Source organism: Hyla sarda, chromosome 6, assembly GCF_029499605.1.
Source record: "Hyla sarda isolate aHylSar1 chromosome 6, aHylSar1.hap1, whole genome shotgun sequence".
Lineage (NCBI taxonomy): Eukaryota > Metazoa > Chordata > Amphibia > Anura > Hylidae > Hyla > Hyla sarda.
In genome coordinates, this window is record NC_079194.1 from 172,611,937 (window position 1) to 172,624,261 (window position 12,325).

Consider the following 12,325-nt stretch of genomic DNA (forward strand, 5'->3'; position numbering starts at 1 on the left):
GCTCATCTTCTTCTATTGAAAATGGGATCTGAGGTACAATAGCCTGGTGCCACCACTACACTGTGAATCGACAGCTCACGTCTCCTCGCAAACATGCCTACGCACGGACCGGCCAGCAGCGTTCATTGGAACACATTTAGAAGCGTTTTGGACCATGCAAGGTCTTATATCATGGCATGTTGCTATGATTAAGGACCATGCTCAGCCCAAAAGTATCAACATTTGTTTAATGATTAATGTGTTCCTGTGGATAGTTTTAATAAAGACGTTCTTGTTTTTACCGCACATTTGGCTATGGACGTATCTCTTTAAAGTGAAAGTTCAAAGTGTCAGGCCTGCACGAACTTAAACTCCAGCGTGGCAACAACAAGACCCAGCCATACCACGCTCAGTGAAGTTCTTTACATAAACCTTTTTCTAATGAATGGTACTTGTGCCCAGAACTTTGCTGAGTGTGTCAGCTGTAGTACTCAGTGTGGCCCTCGCTTGTCCACGCTGAAGATTGTGTGGGCCTGACACTTGGGACTTGAAAATTAACTATCCATTCCAGTAAATGCTTTAAAGAATAGCTCTCACCATCCATTTTTTTTTCTGTCCCTTCCTATTGCCCATCTATCCCTAACCCCCTCCCTGCCTTTAAATATTTTTTACTATATTAAAAATGCTTTTTTGTCTGCCTGGTAGTGTGCTCACTACCAGGCAGACTTCCCCAGCAGGCACCACGTCACTGATGCCTGCTGGAGCCGACACTTCCGCCCTTAGTTCACTATACAGGGTCCCTCCAGCTGTTTCACCACTACAACTACCAGCTTGCCCTGACATCTACTGGCTGTCAGGGCATGCTGGGAGTTGTAGTGGTGAAACAACTGGAGGCACTCTGTGTTAAAAACAATAACTTTCAATAGTTTCTGCAGCGCTACCCTGCTACCCCCCCCCCCCCGTTGAAATTCAAAAGTTGCCGCAGTGCTACCCCGCTCCCCCCCAGGCATACCCGAGTGCAGAGCAGCAGCGGTGGCGTGTGAAGCCAGGGAGCCAATGTGCTCTCAGCGCTCGCTCCTCCCTGTCTGATTGACAAGCATGGATTGAGCGCAGGCTAAATGAATTAGGACCGATGCCCGGCCGGCATCGGTCCGAATTCATGCGTGACGTCACGCCAGCCTGCAGCCGGCCACTAGGAGGGAGACCCCTAGTGGCCGGTTTTCAACATTAAAATAAACTATTTTAATGGAAAAAAAATTGTAATAGATTTATATTAGAGATATGTTGTAGTACGTAAGTACTGCAACATATCAAAAAAAAAAAAAAGTTTGGTGACAGTGCCCATTTAAAAAATAAATAAATAAAAAAAAGGCCTAACCAAAAACAACAAAAAAAATAAATAAACTGCAACAAAATAGCAAATAAGAATGAATTGGTTTAATGTGTAGATGTATCTGATCCTCCTGCTTTGGTCTATTACCTCTCCATATGTCATATTAATGCATATTGTACTGTCCTGCATGTTAAAGGAATTTTCAGTTTTTTTTTGTAAATTTATTTATTTCTGTAAACTGTTGTACTATACAGTTTCCGGATATACAGTGGTCCCTCAACATACGATGGTAATCCGTTCTAAACGGACCATCGTTTGTTGAAACCATCGCATGTTGAGGGATCCGTGCAATGTAAAGTATAGGACAGTGGTCTACAACCTGCGGACCTCCAGATGTTGCAAAACTACAACACCCAGCATGCCCGGACAGCCGTTGGCTGTCCGTGCATGCTGGGTGTTGTAGTTTTGCAACATCTGGAGGTCCGCAGGTTGTAGACCACTGTTAGAAGAAGTTGTACTCACCTGTCCCCGCTGCTCCGGACCGTTACCGCTGCCCGGGATGTCTCCGTCCATCGCTGTTGCTGCGTCCCCGAGGTGTCCCCGACGCTCCGGTAAGGCCTCTGCTTTCCCGGCATCCTCGCTCTCCGTCGACGCCATCACGTTGCTACGCACGCCGCTCCTATTGGATGATGGGAAGGCGTGCGCAGCGACGTGATGACGTCGATGGAGAGCGCCAATGATGCAGAGGATGCCGAAGAGGACGCGCCGGAGCCCCGAGGACAGGTGAGTGGCCATCACCGGAGCTCACGGGGCACCGTAAATGGCTATCCAGCAGTCAGCGCTGCCGGATAGCCGTTTATTGATGGCCCCGACATTAAAAAGCATCGTATGTTTATGCTGCCTTCAACATGCAATGGCCTCTGAGAAGCCATCGCATGTTAAAATTATGGTATGTTGGGGCCATCGTTGGTTGAGGGGTCACTGTACAGTAAATTCTTATCATTCAGCATCCAGAATGTCTGTCTGATATTCTGGAATTTGTAGTATTATTAGGTTTATGTAGGTTAAGAAATGTAGATGACCTCACTAGTCATATATTATACTCACTATTGGTTCTGATCAGGTTAGTCCCATACAGAGATGCTAACCCATATGAACAGTAAGCGCAAGACTTAAAGGGGTACTCCGCCCCTAGACATCTTATCCCCTATCCAAAGGATATGGGATAAGATGTCAGTTCGCCGCGGTCCCGCTGCTGGAGACCCCCGGGATTGCCACTGCGGCAACCCACTGTAATTACTGCACAGAGTGAGGTCGCTCTGTGCGTAATGACGGGCGATACAGGGGACGGAGCAGCGTGATGTCATGGCTCCGCCCCTCGTGACATCACGGCCCGCCCCCTTAATACAAGTGTATGGCAGGGGCGTGACGACCGCCACACCCCCTCCCATAGGCTCGTATTGAGGGGGTGGGCTGTGATGTCACGAGGGGCGGGCTGTGACGTAATGATGCTCCGGCCCCTGTATTGCCCGTCATTACGTGCAGAGCGAACTCACTCTGTGCAGTAATGACAGCGCAGTGGGAATCCCGGTGGTCCCCAGCAGCGGGACCGTGGCGATCTGACATCTTATCCCCTATCCTTTGGATAGGGGATAAGATGTCTAGGGGCGGAGTGCCCCTTTAAGGTGGTTTTCCTGGACTGTCCAATAATACACAATATCGAGTAACCCTTCATCAGGTTTTATAGTCATTTATTGTAATTTTTGTCTCATTTGTAAGACAATCCACTTTGTATAAAGAGGCCATATTAGCGATCACCTTTCTTCTCGATGAAGAGCTAGAACTAAACAGTAGTCGTAAAAGTTTTAACCACTTAACAGAATTTGATGCAAAGACTTGTTTTTACTTATTAAAACAGATGATCTTTACAATTTTCTTCATTCTTTCTGCAAACTAACTTAGTTAAATATGCATTTTTTTTGGCCTTTTCGTCTGAAGCCTGAGTGATCACATAGAGCGGCAGAGATCATTACATCCAACTTGAGAGTTTTTTTTTTCATCAAAGCGCAACTTCCAGAAAACCGGCATAAAGTGTAAAGGGACATCGTACAATAGGAGATGCACTCGAACCTGAAATCATTACCAGCAATTAATTTGACGGAAAATAGAGAAATTCCGCCTGTACTATGTTTCCTACATCAGGGTGAATATGTTAACTTGTGCTTTACATCTAGCTGTTTATTGCACTGCTTTTGCCCTTTGGGGACTTATGTTGGATGTTCTCTATGTAACACAGCAGGGTTTTATATCTATATATTTTATATATAATGTATTCATTTGATTTATCTACAGATTAGTATGGAAAGGCTGGGTCCACTAGAGCACCTTATTATTTAGTTTTCTACCCTACCTCATAGAGGGAAGTCTTGAGCAGGGGACATCCTCTATGATCTTCATATTCCCTACGTATGGAAAGGGACTGTCTTCCTGAGGATAGTCCTTTCAGTATTTTGGCCCGGCACCCAGGCGCTTTGAACATTTGTTTAGAATGCCGCCTTCGGGCGCCTGTGGTCTTGGCATCACGCCCCCTCCATTCATGTCTAGAGGTGGAATACCCTTTTAAATGCAGTCAGAGAGTGAAGTGATCTTCTGTGCAGCTCTCCTAGCTATATCTAGAAAACGGTGAGGGTCTCAAAACGTTTGATATGTCTGCGTGACATGTCAAAAGATTATTTTAAATGGTAATAACTTATTGAAGTATACTTTGTCATTCAATTAAACTTCTGACTTGCACCACTGCTGCCTTGTTTAGTGATTACGTCTCGCATGTCACGTTACACGTTAGTTTAATGAAACTTTTGGCACACTTTAAATGGATGCAGTGTTAACTTTCCCAGAACTTACTACAAATACTATGAATCTTCTAAAATCAGAAAATACAGTGAGGCTAAAGTATTTAGTTAGCCACCAATTGTGCAAGTTCTCCCACTTAAAAAGATGAGAGGCGCCTGTAATTTTCATCATAGGTATACCTCAACTATGAGACAGAAAGAGAAAAAAAATCCATAAAGTCACATTGTCTGATTTTTAAAGAATTTATTTGCAAATTATGGTGGAAAATAAGTATTTGGTCAATAACAAAAGTTCATCTCAATACTTTGTTATATACCCTTTGTTGACAATGACAGAGGTCAAACATTTTCTGTAAGTCTTCACAAGGTTTTCACACACTGTTGCTGGTATTTTGGTCCATTCCTCCATGCAGATCTCCTCTAGAGCAGTGATGTTTTGGGGCTGTCGCTGGGCAACATGGCCTTTCAACTCCCTCCAAAGGTTTTCTATGGGGTTGAAATCTGGAGACTGGCTAGGCCACTCCAGGACCTTGAAATGCTTCTTATGAAGCCACTCCTTCATTGTCTGGGCAGTGTTTTTGGGATTCTTGTCATGCTGAAAGACCCAGCAACGTTTCATTTTCAATTCCCTTGCTGATGGGAAGAGATTTTTACTCAAAATCTCATGATACATGGCCCCATTCATTCTTTCCTTTACACAAATCTGTCGTCCTGGTCACTTAGCCCCAAAGCATGATGTTTCCACCCCCCATGCTTCACAGTAGGTATGGTGTTCTTTGGATGCAACTTAGCATTCTTTCTTCTCCAAAAACGCGACTAGTAGATTTTTTTGCCAAAAAGTTCTACTTTGGTTTAATCTGACCATATGACATTCTCCCAATACTCTTCTGGATCATCCAAATGCTCTCTAGCAAACTTCAGATGGGCCTGGACATGTACTGGCTTAAGCTGGGGGACACGTCTGGCACTGCATGATTTGAGTCCCTGGCGGCATAGTGTGTTCCAGCTCTCTGCAGGTCATTCACTAGGCCCCCCCCCATGTGGTTCTGGGATTTTTGCTCACTGTCCTTATGATCATTTTGACACCATAGGGTGAAATCTTGTGTGGAGCCCCATATCGAGGGAGATTATCAGTGGTCTTTATGTCTTCCATTTTCTAATAATTGCTCACACAGTTAATTTCTTTACACCAAAATGCTTGCCTATTGCAGATTCAGTCTTCCCAGCCTGGTGTAGGTCTACAGTTGTGTTTCTGGTGTCCTTCGGCAGCTCTTTGGTCTTTGCCATAGTGGAGTTTGGAGTGTGACTGTTTGAGGTTGTGGACAGGTGTCTTATATTACAAGTTCAAACAGGTGACAAGTGGTGACAAACAGGTAACAAGTGGAGGACAGAGGAGACTCTTAAAGAAAGTTACAGGTCTGTGAGAGCCAGAAATCTTGCAAGTTTGTAGGTGACCAAATACTTATTTTCCACCATAATTAGCAAATTAATTCTTTAAAAATAAGACAATTTGATTTTATGGATTTTTTTTCTCATTATGTCTCATAGTTGAGGTATATATGATGAAGATTGCAGGCCTCTTCATCTTTTTAAGTGGGAGAACTTGCACAATAGGGGGCTGACTAAATACTTTTTTGCCTCACTGTATTTTGTCAGTTTTCCACTCAAATACTGTAAATGTAGTAGAATTTTCACTCTGCGGCAGAAATAACAGCCGAGTGCATTAACCTACAAATGGGGGCATTTTGCTTCCAAAGGGGAAAAAAAAAAAAAGCTACCTGTTTGTTTCTTTTATTTCCTGCATTACAAAATAAACCAAACACCATCCTAAATAATTTCCAGCTTTATTAGAAAATCTTGTAATAACTAAGTTTCCAGAGTTGGGCTGTTTATTCCAAGCAGCATACAATATTGTTGAGGTCAATGTGGTGCAGGTAAAGCTAATAGGAAATGGCAATGCATTAACAGACTGCTGGCTTACGGATGTGGATTTTATTTTGAATCCATTCTTAGTTCTTGTAAGAACGGAGTTGGCATACGGGTATTTTTATTTTTTCTATTTACGCTGCTGAACTCTCATAATCTCCTTTTTGTATTGCTCCCTGTTCATTTGCATTTGGAAACTGTCTTTTTCCGTTCCCTTATCTCCTTTCAGAATGCAGCCTCTTGATATGAAAGCACTCCAAGGTACCGTACATACAATTAAATCAATTCACATTTAATTGAGAGCAGGCGCACATGAAATGGAAAGACATTTTATTTCAGCTTGGTGTTGATCTAAACTCACATAATTTAGGATTTTCAGTATTTTAGGGTGTGTTAACAAATGTATTCATGTTAAATAATTTCCCTGAAACTTTTCTATCATGTTGATTCTGATAACAATTTACTGAATTACTGAGCAGTTTCATTAAAGGAGTACTGTAGTGTAATACAACATATCCTCTATCCATAGGCTAAGGGATAAGTTATAGATTGCGGGGGTCTGACCGCTAGGACCCCGCTATATCCTCTATGGCGCTCCGAAAGTCCGCAGAAAGGGGACGTGCTAACCCCCGCATGAAGCAGGAGGTCCCCCTCCATGTATCCCATAGAGATACATGGAGGGGCATGTCAGCCGTGGCTTACTGTGGGGGTCGGCATTCTAGTGCATCCTTTGAGTTGTATGGAGCCATAAGGTAACATATACCTATATGTCTCTAGGGTGCTCTACTGTACCTCCGCGTACCTCTGTTTTGTGTTTTGCATTATGGAGCTGTTCTACCCTATAAAACATTAAAAAAGAGGAAAGGCGCTCCCTGTATAGTAAAGCCAGCACGAGGGTAGAGAGGAGAATTAATGCAATATCCGTGCTCACCCTGCTAAGTTGTGTGAGGACATACACAACTATGCTGAATACATGTGATTTTTAAGGATCACAATCCTGTAGTCTGCAGCCTTCCTGGAGGATGTGTGGAATAAAACAAGACTTCAGGGAGAAACCAGGATTTTCGGCGCTGACCAAAGAGAAGGTATCAGAGCCCAGGTAAAGGAAGGAGGTTTATTAGCAACGCGTTTCACCGCGCTTGCGCGGCTTCATCAGGCTGATGAAGCCTGATGATGCCGCGCAAGCGCGGTGAAACGCGTTGCTAATAAACCTCCTTCCTTTACCTGGGCTCCGATACCTTCTCTTTGGTCAGCGCCGAAAATCCTGGTTTCTCCCTGAAGTCTTGTTTTATTCTATAAAACATTAGGGGAATTAAGTAATACTTTGTGGCAGTTCCGACACTAGTTCTTGCTTTGGCCAAATTTATTAATACTAAGACGCCCCACTGCATTGACGTAACTCAAGACCATTGCAGAAGGATGGCTCTGCCTTCGTTAGGAGCGGGCGGGTAGTCTATTCAGTGTACTGATAAAGTAACGTCTCCAGAGCACTGATTGGTCTAATTTACATATCAGTAAAGCCGGGATCCCAGAGAAATGGAGCTTTGGAGGGCCTAATAAAAGGTAGCATAGTCACCACAGGGTCACCTTTAGAGGTCTACGGGTCAGGACTGTTCTGGCATGAGGGGGACCTACAAAATATTAGGAAGGTGGTTTTAAAGTTATGGCTTCTCGGTGTAGAAGTACTTCTTTTCTATTTCATTATAATTCTCTCAAATTGAACTCTTTCAAAAAAAGAAAGTCCATGAAATTACATCTTTGACACCCCATTGTGCCTTAGTTGAAGCTGTTGACTGGTCATCATTTTACCTTGCGCACGGCTCCTGGTAAAATGTTACGGCTTTAAAACGGCAGATAAATAGGTTAAGAGCTGACATTTGCGTCTTCAGTCTACAGAAATTCCAGCTGATTTTATAATTGGAAGAAAGTGTGCACTTGTTAAGATTTACAGTCAGGACAGCGGAGGGGATTACAGTTCTAGGACGGTGACTGCTGCTAAGGATAAAACAATTGGAATAGCTACAATGGCAGACACATTAATATGGGGCTGTAAACTTTGAGTAGATTATCGGAAGTCAAAATTGAAAGAATTTTGTCCCTTTTGAAACCATTTACCAGTAAATGTCAGAAATTCTTCAAGCACTTGTTTTTTCCTTTTTAAAGCTACATCTGGTTCTCAGAATACTTGATGACAGTATGTGTCTACCATTACATCTTACCCTTCTTTCCTGGTATACTGAATAACGCATCGACCTGGTTCAGTCAGCTGTGCATTTTACCTGAAGCAGGCACATGTTATATTGAGTGACTGGAGTCTGACAATTCAAGAGCCCCTGCTTGTTAGCTCTCTGCCATGACTTCCCGACCCGGTTGTCTCCTTGTTGACCCTGTTAATAACTAAAAAGAGCAAAAGGAAGAAAGTTTCCAGCTAATGGATTTTCTTGAAAAGCCCCTTTTTAAAGGGAGTTTGGAATCTGTGTCATCTGCAATAACCTGTTGGTACAGGCGTGTAGTGCTTATAATGATACTTACCTATCCCTTATCCGTGGTCCTGTTGACCTGTTATGTTTCTTATTTAGGCAGCAGGCTTGGTGCTCTGGCAGTGCTCCAGGAGCATACTGACGTCACCTCTACTGCTTCTTTAAGCCTGCTCCCTGCTGAGCCAAATGAGGAAACAGCAGGGGTAAAGTCAGGATGCTCCCCAAGTGCCGCTCCAACACAAGCCTGCCAACAAGAAAGAAGATAACGGACGAAGGGGATCATGGATTGAGGATCCAAGTCTTATTATCATCCGTGCTACCAGCCTGTACCAACAGGTTTATACGAGTGACAATGATTAAAGATTCCATTTAAGAATGACATTAAAGAGGACCAACACCCAAATATTGAGATTGTCATTAAGTAGCTTAGGGTTCCTCAGTTACATATCGTTTCACAATTTCTTGATATGCCCTCCGATTCCTGAGATATGAGGGATTATAGATTTTCAGACAATTCAGAGAATCGGTCAGATGGGCTTGAACTTAAAGGGGTACTACCGTGGAAAACTTTATTTATTTTTTTATTTTTTAATCAACTGGTGCCAGAAAGTTACAGATTTGTAAATTACTTCTATTAAAAATCTTAATCCTTCCAGTATTTTTTAGGGGCTGCATACTACAGAGGAAATGTTTATCTCATTGGATTTCTCTGATGTCATGACCACAGTGCTCTCTGTTGACCTCTGCCGTCCATTTTAGAAACCATCCAGAGCAGCATATGTTTGCTATGGGGATTTTCTCCTGCTATGGACAGTTCCTTAAATGAACAGCAGAGGTCAGCAGAGACCACTGTGGTTGTGACATAAGAGAAATTTAAAAAGATAAACATTTCCTCTGTAGTATACAGCCCCTAAAAAGTACTGGAAGGATTGCGATTTTTTTTTTTTTTTTTATAGAAGTAATTTACAAATCTGTTTAACTTTCTGGCACCAGTTTAAAAAAAAAAAAAAAAAAAAAAAAGGTTTTCCACGGTAGTACCCATTTAATTTTAATAATGAGTGAATATCAGGTGGTTGGCAGGATTATACATTGAGGGGCGTGTATGCTTAGTAATACATGCCCTCTGTATAATCTCACCCATCTAGCATTCACTTCTATTATTAAAGTTAAAGGGCTTATCCAGGAAAAAAACTTTTTTTTTTTAATATAAACTGGCTCCAGAAAGTTAAACAGATTTGTAAATTACTTCTATTAAAAAATCTTAATCCTTTCTGTACTTATGAACTGCTGAAGTTGAGTTGTTCTTTTCTGTTGCTCTCTGATGACACCTGTCTCGGGAACTGTCCAGAGTAGAAGCAAATCCCCATAGCAAACCTCTTCTACTCTGTGCAGTTCCCGAGACACGCAGAGATGTCAGCAGAGAGCACTGTTGCCAAACGGAAAACAACAACTCAACTTCAGCAGCTGATAATTATTGGAAGGATTAAGATTTTTTAATAGAAGTCATTTACATATCTGTTTAACTTTCTGGAGCCAGTTGATATAAAAAAATTACGTTTTTTCCTGGAATACCCCTTTTAAGTTCACGCCCATCTGTCCGATTCCCTGAATTGTCTGACAATCTATATCTCAGGAATGGAAAAGCGTATCAAGAAACTGTAAAAAGGTGTGTGATCAGGGCATTCTAAGTTATTATTTAAGGATCTCATTTGGTGTTGGGCCACAGGTCCACTTTTAACCCCATGGTTGATTCATATGGCTAAGGCTAGTTTTGGGCTCCGTCAGCTTGTTGCTGCATGTCCCTTATTATGGAATGTCGCTTTCTTCTTGAGAACCTGTTAAAAAATTAAGAATTTTTCTTCCCTATATTCCTCTAGGAGATGAATGGGGTCCTGAAAAGCATGCTGTCTGAGTGGTTCTCCATAGGATTCCTAAACCTGGAGAGAATAACCTGGCAGTCTCCCTGTGAGGTCCTGCAGAAGATTAGTGAGTAAGTGCACTTTTTTATTTTATTTCTTTTGCCCACTTGCCTGTGCAAAACAGTATTCTGCCCTATATTCAAAGAATTCCCAGTACAAAAAAGTCCAGTCGTTATAAGTTCTATTCAAATTATTTAGCGTTGTATCAGTTTATGTAAAAGCTGGATGATAAGCAATAAATCCACATCCCCTTAGTCACATATTCCTTGTTTAGCAGAGATACTTCATGCTGATCAGAATACAAGGGAGCTGGATGACGGCCCTTGTAGACCTATTGAAGGCTATTGACAACTCTGCCCTGACATTTTGTTCTATTGCTTATTTACTTCCTAGTAACAAAATAAAGTAACTTTTTAAATCGTTACTACAAATGTCTACCAATTTGCTGCTGTTCAGTGCAACTCCTTCACCTCGCTGTCTGCCCTACAGAATCTGACACTGATCCGACAGCACTGCCTTCTGCTGTGCCGATTGCCCTCTGTTAGGTATAGGGAAGTGGAGGAGGTTGTATATGGCAGATCAGTGTGGAAAGCGTCCATGTGTTTATGGAGGCAGATCGCACAGGCTACTGAACGCAGATGGCAAGGACTGCCAAGAGGAGGAGGTTGAGTCACAAAGGCTGTGTACATGTATAGCAGTGTTTCCCAACCAGTGTGCCTCCAGCTATTGCTGAACTACTACTCCCAGCATGCTCAGAATGTTAAAACATTCAATTCAGCTTTCCTGGGACACTTTAACTTCTTTCGGCACACAGGAGCTCAAAGTACTAAAGTTAGAAAAATGGTCATTGTGATCCAGTAGACCGGTGTTTCCCAACCCAGGGCACCTCCAGCTTTTGCAAAACTACAACTCCCAGCATGCCCGGACAGCCAAAGGCGTTGTAGTTTTGCAACAGCTGGAGGCATCCTGGTTGGGAAACGCTGATGTATAGGGAGAAATCAGAGCACTCACGGCAAACACTTCCCTGGGGAAGGGGTAATCCCCACACTCCTAAGAACCAGTGTCAGTACAAAGAAGGGGGATCTCTCATAGGCTTTATGGTACGTTCACACGAGCGGATTTTACGCTGCGGATCCGCTGGTGAAGGCCCGCTCTATGCTGTCTTTATATGTGCCTGCTCGTAGCGGCAATACGCCGTGACGAGCAGACACACTGCAGCGATGTGCGCGGCGTACTCGCACATCGCGGCCACTCTCCCTGCTCTGAGCTAGGCAGAGAGCTCCCGCGATGTGCGAGTATACTGCGACTCTCACATCGCAGTGTGTTTGCTCATAGCGGCGTACAGCCACTACAAGCAGGCCCATGTAAAGACACCATAGAGCGGGCCTTCATCAGCGGACCCGCAGCGAAATACTCTGCGAAAATCCACTCGTGTGAACGTACCCTTAAAAGATAGAGTCCAGAATTAAGCTGCACTGATACTTGAGGACAGGTGAAGGCTGCAGCATCCTGGGGACACAGGCCTTACATCCAGCATATATAACTGGGAGGGACACGTCTGCATTAGAAAAGTCTGAAATTAACAGGAGGCTGCAAACTGCATATCAGGGAATCTGAAATGAAGGAAGTTTGCAGCCTGGAACTTAGTGCGACATTTTTAACTCAAGGTAACATCTTGCATACATGAGAACATGTTGTTTTTTTCCATGTCAGAGGCGTTCAAGCTTTCCTGAGCCAAATAGATATTATAAGGCCCCATTCACACTACAGAAATTCCACATGAAATTCTGCTGCTTGATACACATGGAAGTTCTGTTGCAGAACCTCCAACTAGGA

General features: G+C 43.1%; 1 protein-coding gene across 2 annotated transcripts in view; it reads left to right on the top strand.

Moving 5' to 3' along the window:
- MLYCD (malonyl-CoA decarboxylase) overlaps nucleotides 1–12,325 on the top strand; it is a 59,685-nt gene that overhangs the window by 12,457 nt on the left and 34,903 nt on the right. For both annotated transcript variants that reach the window (XM_056525818.1, XM_056525817.1), the window contains exon 2: nucleotides 10,448–10,560. In XM_056525818.1, the coding sequence (XP_056381793.1) occupies nucleotides 10,448–10,560 (113 nt within the window). The remainder of the gene's footprint in view (nucleotides 1–10,447; nucleotides 10,561–12,325) is intronic.